The 17,703-nt window shown below is 41.0% G+C and overlaps 1 protein-coding gene across 1 annotated transcript in view; it reads left to right on the top strand.

Annotated features, from left to right (window-relative positions):
• Positions 1–17,703, top strand: part of Mcm3 (minichromosome maintenance 3) — a 34,836-nt gene that overhangs the window by 1,518 nt on the left and 15,615 nt on the right. The window contains exons 2-7 of the mRNA XM_080286218.1: positions 3,110–3,222; positions 3,392–3,600; positions 7,454–7,594; positions 9,786–9,952; positions 11,003–11,167; positions 15,385–15,521. Of these exons, the coding sequence (XP_080142344.1) occupies positions 3,110–3,222; positions 3,392–3,600; positions 7,454–7,594; positions 9,786–9,952; positions 11,003–11,167; positions 15,385–15,521 (932 nt within the window). The remainder of the gene's footprint in view (positions 1–3,109; positions 3,223–3,391; positions 3,601–7,453; positions 7,595–9,785; positions 9,953–11,002; positions 11,168–15,384; positions 15,522–17,703) is intronic.

Below are 17,703 nucleotides of genomic sequence, written 5' to 3'. Positions count from 1 at the left end.
AGTTAATGATATTTTGTCTTCAGAATGCCTAGACTGGTACTGGTACTTCAGTTCTTATTCTCATAAATGGAAATTGTGACACCCTGGCTCACTGGAATTGGGTGTCCAGACTTGGTTTTCAGAGGTATCCCTTTACATTTTTACAAAATGACCCCACAGTATTTTGATCTGTGACATTTTCTTATCAAAATATGGGCATCTTTTCTGTGACATACTGGTAACCTCTAGAAATGCATCTGTATGGGGTTCCATTTTTGTCATACAGTATTGTATAAATTACGTCTCATAAGTATGGCAAGACCTTAACTCCTGACAGCTGACTCAGATTTATTTCTGATCATGCTACCCTGTCAGTCTTTCGCCTCTGTTTCCTGGAAGACACTTTAAATCGGCCTTTGAGTGTGTTGAGGTGTTGTCATATAGTGGCAACATCTCTGCTTCCTCTTATTAGAGTCTGCTTACACCTGACAGATGGTGATGTTGAGGTGATGCTGGCCTACTCCCCCCCCCCCCAAGGTTGTGCCATGCCCTGTCTGAAATATCTTTGTGTCCTGGGTGCATGACTTCTCCCTACAAAATTATTATCTTTTGTTTCCAATATGACACGACTAGTATGGACTTGCCATATCCATGATGTTTTACCAAGTAAGGTGCAGTGTTTGAAGTGTGATAATTTGTGCTGGTATAGGGAGGAGAAGTGTTTGTGACAGTGTTGTCTATCTTCTCAAGAATAGACAAAAAGTGTGCATGTTTAGGAGATGAGGATACATCTCAGTATACATGGCGAGTTGGCTGAGTAGGTAGAAACAACACCTTCTCCCTTTGGTGTGCGACGTTCACTGTTATGTCAGGTCCAAGATAGTAGGCACATGGAAGGGTTGAGGGGTTTTCATGGTTAGATTTATCGCAGTCTGGATTGTTAGTCATTGGGGGTGTGGTGGCCCCATCTCACCAATTAGGTACCTACTTTTTTCAGGTGGTTTTCATGTTCATTGATTAATTTTTGATACTTATACAATTTTTTTCATTGTTAATCTTCAAAATCATCAGTTTCTTGGATGCTGTAATAACCTAAGAAAAAAAAAAAAAAAAAATGGCAGACATATTTTACAGCCAAAGTTTGCTCTGAGGCAACCTGCATCATCAGAGGATCACACAGATAAAAGACTTTGTGGCTGCCTGATGGTCTCAGAGCCACTTTGAAAACTTGCAGAAAAGAATAAATTTTTTTAATTCACTAGGTTTAATCTAACACTGTATTTTATTTAATGATCTTTTGTGTTTATACGTTTGTTCATTGTCCTTCTTGATGACTCATGGTTCACTGCCATACCCCATTATACCACTGTTCTAAAGAGTTTTCCACAGCTTTTATTTTAGAGGGAGGGAGAGCTTTCATTCGCATTAGTGGTATGGTAGTAGCTTCATACAGTCTTCCGTGATACAAGGTTACTTCTTTTGTATCCTTTGGATGTAATACACTGTTTACACAGTACTGTGTTGTACTCCTGTGTATACCCATTTTCAGAGCACAAGGCAATCTTAAGGTCAACTCGCTCACTTCACACCTTGCCTATTGCTTTTAATTGATGAATGTGCTTTGTTTCTTTTCGTTTATAATGGTTTCAGTATGACTTTGAATACATTGTCGTTGATCACCTATTTTCTACTGCACGATCCCTAGCAGCCTCTGTATTCAGTCCCTGAGATCACACTGTATGGTATAGTCCTAAGTTTTCAGTCTGCTTCTGGTAACTCTGCCTTCAACATTAATACTTCTCAGCCACTGCACCCAGTTGTTATTCTCCCTGTTCACCATATACCCAAACCATCTCAGTCTACCCCTTCTTATCACATCATGGATGGATTCAAGTCCCACCCCTCAGCTCTTCATTTGCAATCTTAATCCCCCCAGATCTCTCATTCAAGGATGCACTACATATCCTTATGATCATTCTTATCTCTATGATTGAGCCAGTGATTATCCTCCATGTTTGAGCCAACAGTTATCCTCCTCCACTGTCCAATCCTCACTACAGTACAGCATTATACTCCTAACACATGCTGTATACAGGGACTCCTTAGTATGGAGGGAGAGCCCTCAGTGTCAGGAGAGACAGCAGCTCCCTGAACTTCATCCAACCACTCCTTACCTTTGCTACCAAGCATGCTCTAGCTCAGTCATCAGCACCCACCATATTTCCCAAATAGCAAGCCTCCTTCATCCACTCAAGACCCTCCAGGAAGATTAATCCTTTCCTGCACCACATCTTCTGCATTCTGCCCTTCACATATACTGCACACTCAGAATCGGTATTATTTTGTAGCTTATCTCCGATATTACATCCCAAATGCACCCACTGATCACGAACGGTGAACAGAATGGACTGTTGTAATTTCCCACCCCCTTGTGGCAAATGGTGTGCCAGTCCCACCACCTGCCCTTGCCATCATCACTCTTGTTTTATTCACGTTTATTCTTAAACCCTTAAATGTGTTGGTATACCCCATTCCACCTTTCCAGTTCCTGAAGATTTCCTCTGCTACCTTCTTATTCTGCATGATCAACTCCAGTCATTAGCATACATCATCTCCCATGAGAGTCAAAGTTCTGAGGCCACATGAGAGACCTTCATGCACCATTTTATTTGTACTCCACACTTTCATACTGTACACATATTGTGTGTTCTGTCCCTAAACATTGGCATACATACAGTGCTAGATCATTACCATGGTTAATGGGAGTTCCTCATGTCAGACGGCTTTAAATTTCCATCAAGAAGCCTTTCAAACAATTGCTGTTGCAAGGAAGTTGGATGTGAACTGGGCCCCTTATGTAGATGGTATCAAATGTACTTAGCCACAAAACACTTCATTTTTGTACATCATTCACCTTCATCATTTACCTACACATGGTACTATGTGATTTCATGATTACCATAACCAACCATTTTTTCAGTGAAGAACTTTTCCTTGCACTATTTCTGGCCTTCAGGTGCTGTAGACTAAAAAGTTGAGGATGGTAAGTGTCACCTCGATGATCACCAAGTTTCAGCACATTGCAATTGTGTAGAGGTCAAGGATTTTATCTTGAAGCATTATATTGCAGGAGGACAGTGGTGTGTACACACAGCTGGTGCGTGATATGGTGGCAGATGGGGAATGTCGACTGACTGTCAACATCAATGACCTACGTAAAAAGAACCCACAGCGTGTCAACGGGTGAGGTTAAATCAAAATTGTGTTAATTTATTGATTGCAGCAGCATTTTTCTTCTTTTACCGGTATTGTATTCACATTTACTACTGGTTAATAAACTGTAGCTACTATGTAGTGCCTAGAAGTACTGTATCATGCCTTCATGTAAATTATATTTGATGATTTATTTCAGTTTGCTGAACTCTGCTTATGAAGAGCTTCCTGCATTTCATCGTGCATTAAAGGAATTTGTGGCATCTGTTGACACCAATTTTGCCAAAACTCAGGAGGAATTGTTCGTAGGGTTTGAAGGAAGTTTTGGCAGCAAGCATGTCTCCCCTAGGACCCTGAATTCTAGGAATCTGGGGAATCTTGTGTGTGTAGAAGGCATTGTAACCAAATGTGAGTTTAGTACCACTGTAGTATTTTTTATTATAAGTACTATATAATTAGCAGTGTATCATTGTAACAATGTGATGACAAGATCTCACATCTTTGCAAGCAGCCTTTTAACTTATAAGTTAAAGGAAAGGGGAGATTGAAAGTTAAGCTGAAATAAATGGTCTGAATGGTGCTGATAAAGGACACCTCTGTGCACTGACATTGATATACAATACCTGGATGGCATGGCTGGCCTGACTTGTATATTCCCTCCATAACTCCTGCCGGTAGGATGGTAGACAGCACTGATAATGCAGAACTGCACTCCCAGATAATGCATCCTTCATTTTATTTTTTATTTATTTACTTATTTTTTAACCTTGAGTGTTTGCCAGTACAAGTGTATGCCATTCCCCTTTAAAATTTTAGTGGGAAATGAAACCAACCCTGGCCCATGCATATATGCCTGCCCCACATATAAATGTCACTTGCAGACATTGGTTAGGCATGTGCAGCAGCTGCAAAGGAGTGGTTTCACTTTGGTTTTATCAGTTTAAAAACACATTTCCATTACACTTCACAGTAGACATGTGATTCAGTTAGCATCAGACTGTAGATTGAACACATGTATGGTATGTAGGCCTAGATATGTACAATCCAGTTTTCATTTGGGTAATGCTGATGTACCACATAAATCATTTCTGGCTCCAACCCTGTTTCTCCTTCATATTAATGATCTCTTGTCTGTCACCCATAATCCCAGTTGTTCATATGTAGATGACTAGATTCATCACAGTTCCTATACACTCAGCCACCCATTCACAAAGTTTGATATCTCAAACCCCCAACTCAGCACAGCAATTGCCATAGCAGATCTAAGATCACTGAATGGGGATAAAATAACATTGTCTCATTTTATGCTAAGAAGACCAAATACCTGTATCTCCAATTTACTCTTTACTAATAGACAGATATTTGCTGATTCCTATATTACCATCACTGTAACTAATATTCCTGTCATTGAAAGTATTGAAATTGTTTTGCTTAACAGTACCCTAAGTTGGACTTATCATGTTAGATGACGTGTAAAGACTTTTTCAAAGTACCGGGTAGCTTGGATTATTGTACAGAGTTGTTAACTTCTTCTCTGACGAGCAGTTAACTACAAAATACAAGTCATGTGCTCTCGTCTCGAATATTGCTCACCTTGTGGAGTGGTTGCACTAAAACAGTTGGGCAAAGTTCAGAACAAAGCCATAAGAATAATTAATAACCCAGCAATTACAAATGAACTACTTTTCCCACAAGTAAGATGGAATGTTGTCTCTCTTGCCTTTGCAGACGCTTTTGGCAAATGCCCAAACTTGTATCCACTTTGCCATCTCTCCATGCCTTCCCCCATGCTAAATGTACATCTGCTAGTGCTTGTGACTTGACTGTCACTCTGCCATGTTGGACTTCTGCCATTCAGGATTCCATTATTCCCCAGATTGCTTCTCTTCGGAACCGTCTTCAGCTTAGATTCCCTCCAGACTTCAGCTTACAGTTGAAATCCAACTGTTACTGATTTTTATGAATGGAGGATCCTCTCCTGTTATTTGGTGTATGGGTTTTTATATTATTTAATTTGTTTTCCTTCTTCAGTTCATCCATCTGTCTTTCTGTTGCCAGATGCCATAATCCTGTAAGTTGTGGTTGTTTATCTTTGAGTCAATTGGTTTATGGGGAGGGGCACTAACCCTCTACTATCCCACTTGTTGACACATAGGGAACACGTATGTTGGTTGTATGGTTACCACCCAGCATTGTAAGTGGTTTCCTCGCTTACAGGAAACCATTAGGCTTGTCACTCGATATAAAGCCACCTGAGAAGGAAAGAAGAAGAATAAAAAAATGACAGGAAAGATTGGAGAATTAGGAAGAGAGGAGGGAAGACACCAAAAAAGGTAAAGGTGAAGGGAAAAGTGGGCAGCACTCCTGTGTTCATCTTCCAGTAAAAAAAAAAAAAAATCTTGAATTCTAATATAATGGTAGTAGTTCTCATAGAAGTAGTGCTGGTGGTAGTACAGTACTAGTTTTGCTAGTAGTAGTAGTTGTACAATAACCCTGGTCTGTCTGATCAAGGAGATCCATCAACATGATGCGAGCAATCATTCCTGCAGGGTCATTCCTTACAGTGGACAGCTTCTAGTCTCAGCGAGACACAGGGAATTATATGGAGGTTCCTTTCAAAGATGGATGCAGCATATGTCTTCCTCCACCTAGTTACCAGGAGTGCCATAGTATGCCCCACCTTACATATTTGATTATATGGTAACCATCCAGTGTTGTCAATGACTTCCTTGGTTATATACAACTTGTTGTTGATCAACCCCAGTTTGTTTGGCCTAGCAGACCCATCAACCACAGGCTAGCAACCACCCCTTGCTGGGCTGTCTCATCCAGTGAACTGATGTTCCCTTGCAGCTGACTGCCTTGCCACAGCAAGGTGGAATAGTGTGGAGATTTGGTTCCTGAATGGACACCACATTTGTGTCTCTCCACCCAGTTGACAGGGGCATCATAGCAGGCAGATTGGTTTGTTCTGTTTTGTTTTGTTTATATAGTCTCCAGTATGCTTGCATGAGTTGGCCTTGGTCATCTAATGGCGACTTTCCATGCTGCTCGGATTCTCTGGCAGCATCCCTGTTTAATCCCTTATCCCTGAGGCCACACTCCATGACTTCGTCTGAGGTCTTCTTTGGTCTGCCTCTCGCAACCCTACCTCCCTGTGTTAACACTTCTCTCTTTTTGCATCCAGTTGTCATCCCCCATCCTCTCCTTATGCCCAAACCATCTCAATCTACCTCTCCTCATCACAACACTATTACACTCCAGTACCATCCTTCTGTTTAACTCTTCCATTGTAAACCTATCTCTCTCAGGTCTCGCATTCAAGAATGTACTGGACTCCTACCTAATCACTGTCATTTCTATACGTTTGAGCCTGTGAATATCCTCATCCATCACTGCCCAGGCGTCACTGCCATATGGCATTACACTCCTAACACATGCCGCCAACAAAGATCCCTTAGCATGGAGGGAAAGCCCTCTCAGTGTCAGGAGAGGCAGCAGCTCCCTGAACTTCTTCCAACCACTCCTCACCCTATCCACAGAGCTAGATCCTGCCCCACCTCCAGCATATAACATGTCTCCCAAGTAACAAAGCTCTCCCACACACTCACAAGACTGACCAGCAAGATCAGTCCTTTCATGCCTGACAGTCTCCACATGCTCTCCCCAACACACCACACACATAAAAATCAGCATTATCTGGCAGTCTGCCTCTCATACCACTACATCCTTTATGTTCCCACTTGTCACAAACACTGCATGAGATGGAATTACTTCCAATGCCAGTTTGGCAAACTGCACATGGCCCTGTTCCTCTTCATTGATAGTACCACCACCAGTCCTAATACCATCACCTTTGTTTTATCTGCATTTACTCTCAAGTCCTTGTGCCCCATACCGTCTCTCCACTTCCTATATCTTTCTTCTGCCTCCCTTTCATTCTCTGCAATCAACTCCAAATCATTGGCACACATCTCCCACGGGAGTCCATTTCTGAAGTCACGTGAGAGGGCTTCAAGCACTATGATAAACGATAAGGGGATGTGGATATGAAAGCCTTTAGGAGGTGATGGAAAATGTGGGGTGAGGTCTTGTGAAGGTACTTCATAGGTACCTTGCAGACCTTGCAGCTTAGAAAGTAGCCATCAAATATGCCTACTTATATAGACATGGAACATTGGATTAGTAAATATATATGTGCTGGTTGTGATAACAGCACTTTATGATAAATTGATAACATTATACTGTATATCTTTTATAGGTTCACTGGTGCGACCCAAGGTGGTGAGGTCAGTACATTATTGTCCTGCTACAAAGAAGACTCTGGAGAGACGCTACACTGACATGACCTCCTATGACCCATTTCCCTCTAGTGCGCTATACCCAACAAAAGATGAAGATGGTTTGTAGAATATTGATTAGTAAATATTAATCTTGGTTCATAATTCACACTCATAAGCTTACTCCTGTTGTAGAAATATAAACATTGTCACCACCACAGATGTAGTAAAGCCTCTGTAAGGCAGACTTTTAGAGGGAGGAAGTGAGTCCATCATATAACAGATTTATCATATGGTCTTTTTTGCAATCCTTGTTTTGTTCTACTTGTCTGGTCCTGCTGCTCTTGTTGGAGCTGCCTAGTACAGATCAGCAGGCCCAGTTCAGTTATTGTCTTTTCTTATATTCAGAATTTAGAAGTCTACCTCATTCAGATTTACTTACCATTACAGTATTTAACAAGCTTACACTTAATTTTATCTAGGCAGTAATAAAAGCAGGATACATATATATATATATATATATATATATATATATATATATATATATATATATATATATATATGTATATATATATATGCTGTGGATTCTCAAATTTTGATGGGGATATGTACCAAAAAACCACATTGAAATTCAAAACATAGAAATTTAAACTGAACTTCTTATGGGAAAAATTAGTTTGGGTCTGGGGCCTCCCAACTTCACCATGTAAAATCATGATTTTTCACCCACACTCCCTGTAAACTTTGTGAACTATAAATGTGGTTACATAACTGTAGTTCTGCAATGTATTGTCATACTGTACTGTAGTTCAGAATACTGTACAGCAAAATTTGTTAGTTTGTCCGTATCCTGTCACAGTTTTTATTACAGTAGTTACAGTACAGCACACTGTAAAGTGCTAACCTTGGGTTATGGAATATTATCACTTGGCTGGCTGGTGTTGGTGGTGTGTGGCAGGGGTGGACCACTTAGTTGAAGTAGCCTCCTCTGTGGAGGTATCCAACCCAAATTCCTCAAAATGAAAATCATCCCTGAGTATCTGGACATCTGCAGTGTCAACATCTTCCTCCTCACCCTCTTAGATGGTTATATCTTGCAGCACCCTTGTAATTGGCCTGAAGAAGGTGATGATCTTTGACTGTTTCTGCTTATGAAGCCCCTGAGAGCATCGAAATTCGCAATTTTGCATTGAAAAGTGAGGTAGGCAGACCACTCCAAAATGCATCTAAATTCGAATCATCGAATTCTAAACTGTCGAAATTTGAGAATCCACTGTATATATATATATATATATAAAAGAATGAAGACAGTCAGTTTCAAACCAAAATGGAAAAGAGAAAAATATTTGAACTTCTTCACTACAGCAGATGCTCATGTTTCACAACATTAATTTTGAACAACTTTAATTTCGACAGGACATCTAATATCTACCAAGTCACAATTTTTTTTACCTCAAACATACAATTTTTGATGGATCAAGGCTAGAGTTTGGGATTTGAAATGCATCTAGGGCCAATTGGGTATTGTCTGCAAACTCAGTCTGACTACATATACCGAAAAATTGCATCCGCCAATCAAAACATCAACATGGATTGTGTAAAAGATCATAACATTATTTGTGCTGAACTGACTGTATATATACTGTAAACCCGTGCGGTATGATGGCTTTTTTTGTTTGATGTTTCAGATTTACATATAAAAGTTAGGAACTGATTCATTATTCACGTGGTACAATATTTGTATTTACGTCGAAATTTCGCCATTCAGAATCAGTTAAGTGTAGGAATATAACATGAGCTACATTATTAACGGTGTATATTGCATGTCGGTCAAGGATGCAAACAGTGACGCTTTAGCCCCTCCAAAACTTGGCTAGCAGTATTGTATATCGCACATTATATAAAGAAACATTAAAATTTACTGAAATAAAGATATTGAGTGAATGGTTGTGCAGGCACCAGCTGTGTGAATTCTGTGTATCCTTTGTTTAGGAAGTACCTGAAGGCTTCTCAGTCCTGACTTAGCCTGTGCCAAAACAGCACATGAATAGCAGTGTCTTAGATCCCACATTGCATTATTTGCAGGCAATATAACATTGAAAATGAGTGTAATTAAGACATCAAGTTATTAGTTGTGCAAGTACCAGCTTTGTGCATACTGTGTATTTGTTCTTTGACGACAAAATGTATTTATGTGCCATCAGACACGAACCAGGATGAAGAAGCCTAACCTAGTCAATAATTAATTAGTGGATGCTGTTGATGCTTTTATTTTACTATGTATTAATTGTTGTTAACTCTTACTGTCTCTAGGTAACCTCCTTGAGACTGAGTATGGTCTTTGCTCATACAAGGATCACCAGACAGTGACCATCCAGGAGATGCCTGAGAAGTCTCCAGCTGGCCAGCTGCCCCGCTCTGTTGACGTAGTATTAGATAATGACCTTGTGGACAGATGTAAGCCTGGTGACCGAGTACAGGTACAGTACACTTTTTTTATTATTATTTTTTTTTATTGACTGATATTTTGGTAGCTGCATATACAGTACTGTAATGACTGGCAGACAGGGGCTGAAGCCAGCTCTTTGGCTTTGGAGCCGTAAAAGTCATGAAACTGAAGGTGCTCCTTTGGAAAGCTGTGAAGCCGAAGTCGTAGCCAGGTAAACATTCACGGAGACAATGCCGAAGCTGTATGAATTTTTTTAAGCCAATAATGGTTTCCTGTCACAGTATCCCAGTTGTAACCAACCAGTAAGAAAATCAGAACTTCAATTGTAGAGAGCCCTTGCAAGCGAGTGAGTGCCTAATACCTTGCATCTTACCTAGGGTTAAATTGATACAGTATATACCATTATCTCTTACATGCAAATGTTGACCCTAGGAATGGACAGTTTGGAAATAAAGTACTGTGTAAAATTTAATGTTTTATTGAGCTGAAGTAGGTGCAAAAGAAAGTACTGTACTTGAAAATATGAAAATCAGTATTCATGCATATAGAGTTTTCAGTTAATATGCCAGCCAAGTTCTCAGAAAACTTAAATTGTCCCATTACATTCTAGACCTGTTCACATCATGATCCTCTTACAGTAGCTTTGTTTCCACTGTCCTACATGTTGTAAACGTATTCCATTCCTGTAACGATTATCTGGACTTGGTGCTTTGGCCAGCAGTTGGGGCTGAAGCCAGAGCCTTGGCTTCAAAGCTAAAGGCAAAGCCCTTTGAAAGTTACAAAGCTGAAGCCGAAGCCGCGACCTAAAAACCATGGTTTCATGAAGCCGTAGCTGGTTTCGTCCTCGTGTCTAATGACTAGAAGGGACACAGGTTGCAGTTGCTAAGTACTGTACCAGAATCTTTACATACAGTACTGCTGATAGATACCTACCTACCTACCATAGATGTTGATAGACAATGAAATAGGCAGTGTTTGTGCTAAAAATTTTAGCTTATACTGTATTACACACTCATGAGAGAGCACTTATCTGCTTGGCTGAGATAATCACAACAGATGTACAGATGTTTTCTGTTTTCAGATTGTTGGTATTTATCGATGTCTGCCCAACAGGCAGGGGTCATTCACCAGTGGTACATTTCGCACTATCATGCTAGCCAACAATATTATTCTTATGAATAAGGAAGTTTCACCTCAAATCTCTACTGAAGATGTTCACAAGTGCAAGAAATTTTCCAAGCAAAAGGTAATTGTATGTCATTAATTGATGGGAATAGTATTAATTTGTGGTGGGTAGGGTGCTCACCATCCACTCACTTGATGTAGTACTGCTTTGGGTGTCTGCCCTTTCCTCTTTTCCATCCTTCCTCTTCTGTGTTTCTTTCCTGCATTCTTTCCTCTTTCTTCTGTCTACAGGTGACTTTGCATTCCCTCTTCTGTCTTTCTTTCCTGCATTCTTTCCTCTTCCTTCTGCCTGTGGGTGACTTTATACTGAGTGACAAGCCAAATGGTTTCCTGTACACCGGGAAACGATTTACTACGCCGGATGGTAGCTATATAATGAGATTATGGTGCCTGGTGGCTTAGTGGGTAATTGTGGTGCTTCAGTTAGAATGAGTTGGTATAGGTTTATATCTAAGGGATGGTTGGGGTTTATTGCTTACGTAATATCAGTCAGGGATGAGTGAGGCAGGTCACCCTTATCTTAAATGTCAGGACCAACTTGCCTAGCCCCAGGTTCGTATTCTCCTCGTGGGGTGACATAAAATTGGATGTTGGATGGATGGATGAATAGTATTAGTGTTAGTGTAGAAGTACTGTGCTGCTGTTTTCTTCATTGGTATAAATATATGCTAACTTGTTTGTAAAAAGAGAGTTTGATGTCTGAAGATATATCTCATTTGTAGTACAGTATTTCAAAAAAATTTATTATCACAGTGATTCCTAACTACCTACTCTTCATTGAGACAGTCGAGTGATGATAGTAAAATGTCTTGCAGATGCACCATGAACCTTTTCAGATAAACTTGTAAATAATCATAGTCTCAACAGAAATTTTTGTTTGTTATGGTGTTTATAATGGAAGTGGAAAGTAGAGTGACACAAGGAAGGAGTGTAGCTGGTGCTATGAAGGCCTTGATAAAAAACAGAGGTTTGAGTGTTGCAGCTGCGCGAGGCTTACATGAAGGAGTGTTAATGTCAACTAACATATGGATGTGAGACAATGGTGTGACATCATAATGAATGAAAGAGGTAGAAATGGGATTGCTGAGGAATGTATGTGGAGTACAGAGAGTGGATAGGATACCAAATAATGTGATTCATGACATGTGGTGTGAGGAAGTCTGTGGACACCAGAATAGAAGAGAGTGTACTGAGATTGTATGGTCATGTGGAGAGAATGAATGACAATAGAGTGATGAAAAAGGTATATCTGAGTGAATCTGAAGGAGGGGGGAGGCGAGGTAAACCAAGGAGAAGGTGGAGGGATATGGTGGATGAGTGTGTGAGGAAGAGAGGTATGGAAGGCGGTGAGGCTAGGGGACTGACAAGATATCGAGCTGGCTGGATGAATGTTGTGAGGAGAAGTGCATGATCAGGGATTTGGCACCCTTTTTTAACGTGACAGTGTCCGGATTGACTCAATTGGAGTCAGTGAAGCTGCAGAATGTGGTGAAAGTTTTTGGCGTATCAGATAGAGCCAGGATTCTGGGGGCTTGAATGATGAGTGAATGGAAGTGTGGCCCATTGGTTTGGGTGAACTTGGGCTGTCTGGAGGTTGCTACTTGTCACCCTGCCCTAGGATGGGAAAGGAGGGTCCGGATGATGGTGATGAATGATGATGAACTGTCAGTTATCCTTCAGTGCAATATCTGGTCCAACGCAATAGCAGGTGCAGCAATCTTGGCTTTGTTAAAGCAATATCTGGCAATTTTATGCAACATCTGGTGCTGAAATGGGACTTAACTGGTGGTCCAATGCAATATCCAATGTTGAGGGGTTTCATCCAGCTTGTCAGCAGTAGCCACCAGGTGCAGGGGAAATTCCGAAGCTTGGGAGCCAATGAAAACGCCTGCTATGCGCCAGCCAATCAGAATCTGTTTTGGGTGTGGCTTATCTGACACACCAAGAATGCCCCCATGCTCTCCTTCCTGCCCATGAATGTCATAGAGTCAAGACGTGCTTGTGTGCACCTGCTTTTCTGACCATCTGTCTGTCTGTCTATCTATCTATATATCTATCTATCAGCTTAACTATCTGTCTATTGCCAGGCACCTCAATCCCATAAAGGGTGGCCACAAACAAATTGCCTCCATGTTGCCCTGTCCAATGCCACTTTACTGCCTTGCTCCCAGCTCACACCCTCCTCTCCCACATACCTTCCACTCCATCCTTCTATCTCATCCTCGGCCTCCCCCTTCCTCTCCCCTCCTCCACCTCACTCGCATACACTCTCCTCATTAGTCTCTTGCTGTCCATTCTCTCCACATGGCCAAACCACCTCAGTGTATTTCTCCTAATGCTTTCTGTCACATTCACACCACTGCATTACTTCACTTCCTCATTTGTCAGTCTCTCTCTCCTTGTAACTCCACACGTTCCTTTCAGATAACTCATTTCCACTGCTCTCACTCTTCTCCAAGAAGTTCCAAGCTTCACTTCCATATGTTAGAGTTGGTATCACAATACTGTCATGCAGTGACTTTTTTACTTTCATGCTCACTTGCCTGTTTTTTACTTTCATGCTCACTTGCCTGTTTCTTATCACTGCTTTCAAGGAACCAGCAACCTTTCTTCCTTATTGTACTGTTTCAAACACTTCACCTTCTAAACTTCCATCCTTACTCATCACACTACCCAAGTACTTTAATGCACTCTCATTTTCCATTTTTTCCTCATCCAGCCTTATTGTGACTTCATTTCTCTCAAAGGCCATAACTTTAGATTCCATTTCTTACACATGCTCCCAGACTCTTTCACCAAGCCTTGCAGTTCCCCTTTGTCTTCACATAACAGCACAGCATCATCTGCAAACAACAGTACAGGGAGTTTCCAAACACTGCCCTATCTTATTAGGGTCTCTCCAACATCCACAGCCATACCTTGTATCTCTTTTATAACCATATACTTTTCCTATTATACTAATAAGTCAAATGCCCCAATGATTACCACATGCTTCTTTTTACCCTTTTCCCTCGTACAGGGGAATAATTATATCTGACTTCCAGTCCTCTGGGACTTTACCTTCCTCCCAGGCCAATCTGCACATCTTCCATATCCATTCTGCAACTATCTCTCCCCCATGGTTCAGCATTTCACAACACACTCAATCAGTTCATGGAATTTTCCCTACTTTGACTTTCTTCATTGCTTCCACTACTTCCATCCTACTGATTCCTTCCTCTCTTCTCACCTTCCTCATCATCCCAGCCATTTCCCAGTCACTTTTACTTGCATTGCTTTCATTCTCTGTGTTCAACAATTCCTCAAAGTGTTCTCTCCATCAGCTTACTTTTTCTCCCTTCTCCCTAGCAACATGCCATTTTTATCTTTCACTCCCCGACTAACTTCTTTATAACCCTAACTCTCTTTACCTCTTTCCAGAACATTTTCTTACATTCCCTCCACTTTACACCCAAATTCCTTCCAAATTCCTCATCCACTCTCTTGTTACTCTCTCATGCTAATCTTTTCACCTCTCTCTTCCTCTCCACATATATATAGTCCTCTCTTCTGTCTGTCAACTTCCTCCACATCCCTGTTTCTCATCCACTCACTGTATGCTTTCTTCTTTTGTGGCACAGCCTGTCTCACCTCCTCATTCCACCATGCTGTTCCTTGCACTTCCTTTCGTCTTTTTTAACCCACCACACCACCTCATGCTGCACAGGTTTCTTCTGTGAATATCTTGCACACACCTTCCACGTCCCCCATCTGCTCCAAATCATATTTACCCAATTGCTCCTTCACTTCTCATATATTCTGCCCTTTTTCCATCCTCTTGCAACCTTTCTGACCTCCGTGAATGGACTACATCTTCCTGTCCTTCCCTCCTCTTGTTACTCCATTGCATTTGACCCTTGACTTTCACCACCACCACATGTTGGTCAGAAAGTCCATGCCCCCAGGCTCTGTATGTTCTTGCATCCATTATACACCTCATTCTATCATGCACACACACATAATCATTGCCTTCTGTTCATGCATTTCACCACCCTAACACCAATGTATGTTCACGCTGTAGACTGTTAAATTAAAGTTTAGTTTTTCAAACTAGGTCATTTTGTACTTCCCATGCTGGTTATCTTAATAGTAGTATTGAGTAGGTTGTTGAATTACCTTGTGTTGTATTTGCTTCATATAGTCATAGATAAAGGGTTGTATGCCATAACTTGAGCCAAGAAAGCAAGACAGTGGATAGTACGGTATCTCTCTCTATTTTTTTTTTTTTTTCTCCTCCAGAATGTTGATGTATTTGAAATGCTGGCCAAGTCACTGGCTCCAAGTATCCATGGACATGAATACATAAAGAAAGCCCTGTTATGTATGCTGCTGGGAGGAGTGGAGAAAGTGTTGCCCAACGGTACCAGGCTGAGAGGGTGAGAAATGAATTTTTTTAGCATTTACCATGTTAAAATGTCTTAGGTAGCAACCTAGGACTGGCATGTAGTTCTTTTCATTTATGGAGTAGTTGAATGAGTGTAGGAATATTTGGCAGTCACTACGAGGTCTGTTCATTACGCACTAAAAAAAATAAAGATTAACCAGTTGAGCTAGGACACTAATCCCCCTCAAAGTAGGCCCCTTCTGATTTGACACACGTAGCCCAGCATTCTTTCCACTGCTTGAATCATTCTTAAAAGTCAGTTTTCAGTATCTCCTGCAGGTGCTTTGTCCCATTCATCATGATCTCTTATCTCGGATGAATGTTGCTAAAGACGTTATGGAGTGTGCAAATCATGATCCAGACTTTCTGAAGACTGTTATAAGTGGAGATGAGACTTGGGGGTACTGGTACAACCGAGAAACCAAAACACAGTCGTCCCAGTGGAAGCATGCTGGGTTGCCTCGGTCAAAAAAAGCGTGATAGGTCAGCAGCAATCTGAAATGCATATTGACATCCCCCCCTGACTATTGCGGTGTTGTACATCATGAATATGCACCAGAAGGTCAGACTGTCAACAGACATTACTACCTTGATGTTATCCATCGTCTTCATGATGAAGTTCAGCAGAAGAGACAGACCTTTGGAAAGCAGCAAGTTGGATGCTGCACCATGCCAATGTCCTTGCCCATTCTTCAACTGATTCAGGGATTTTTGGCAAAGCACAGCATCCCGCAGGTCCGGCAGGCCCTCTACTTGCCAGACATGGCTCCATGTGACTTTTGGTTATTCACCAAGCTCAAAACTTTGCTTAAGTGTTCCTGATTTGAGATGAGAGAAGAGATCATGACGAATGCGATGAAGCACCTGCAGGGGATACCGAAAACCTATTTTGAAGAATGTTTCAGGCAGTGGAAAGAATGTTGGGTTATGTATATCAAGTCAGAAGGGGTCTACTCTGAGGGGGATTACACCCATAGTCTTGAAACTGGGGGCAGGGGTTACCCTTCCTGCACCCCGCTCGAGGTGGAAGCTCAGACCTTCAACTTAAGAGGTAATTTTGAAAGCGGGAGAGTGCACCCCTTCATGTGGGTAGGCGTGGCAAAGAGTTGTTAACACTGATTAATTTTAAAATTCAAAATCCTAAAATAAAAACAATACATATGACAGTTTCCAATATTCACACAATATGATATATTAATGTTTGCAGTTCCTATCTCTTCTGTTATTAAAGACTAGCATTTTTTCTTAAATACTCCGTATAAGAGTATGCATACAGGATTTGGAGAACCTGTGCCGCAAAAAAAGTTCGGTGTCAGACATAGCTTCAAAGGGGTTCATGCGGTCAGTAATAACCCTATGAATAAGCTTTGGCTGGCATACCGATTTTGACTATATTTCTGCCCCAAATGCTTGTTTTTGCCATTCTTCCCACCCAGAACCCCGAAATCCCACTCCCCAAGACATGGGGTGGGGGGGTTAATTTTAAAACCAGTCACGAACACTGTAAATAAAAGCCAAATTCGTTCAGATCACACCAAAATACTGTACTCCACAATAATATACTGCCAAGCCAAAACAATATAGCACAGACTTGTAAAAGCTCACTGAACGCAAACTTGAGACTTTGTAATTCAAATTAACTGGCTGTGCGCCAGTCATCTGTTTAGGTAGTACTTGGCCATTCTTTAGCATAGGAATTATTTCACATACTAATCAGACATTATAAAAGTATCATGCACCATATCTGACTAACAGCTTAGCAGAAATATTGAGAGATAGAATGGAAGTGGATACAGTTCCTCATCTTTGTTTTTGTATCGTCAAAAATTAACCATCTCCAGAGAAACAGTGAAGTCTTCCAAAACGCTAAAAATATTAAACACTTATTTTTTTTCTTTACACGATGTTGTAATCATTAAATTAAAATTCCAGTCACACACATCATAGGGTCCTTCAAATTCTACAGTTTTCTTTGCACAAGACTACTATAATATGACGAAGGGGCATTCAAGGGGGTGCAATGAGACTCCCCGCAGATTCCAGTACTATGCTGTGGTAATCCTCCCGTTCACCAGGGAATGCTCTCCCTTTTGTGCGTTAAGACTACCAAAAGATACGGATAGGGCAAGGTGAATGCCTTCCCACAGTTTAAGACTATGGCCGTTAGTATCCTA

This window comes from Coenobita brevimanus, chromosome 14, assembly GCF_032717465.1.
Source record: "Coenobita brevimanus isolate Jiangsu-jjx chromosome 14, ASM3271746v2, whole genome shotgun sequence".
NCBI lineage: Eukaryota > Metazoa > Arthropoda > Malacostraca > Decapoda > Coenobitidae > Coenobita > Coenobita brevimanus.
The sequence above is the reverse complement of the archived record's forward strand: the minus strand, read 5'-3'. Positions and strand labels throughout refer to the sequence as shown.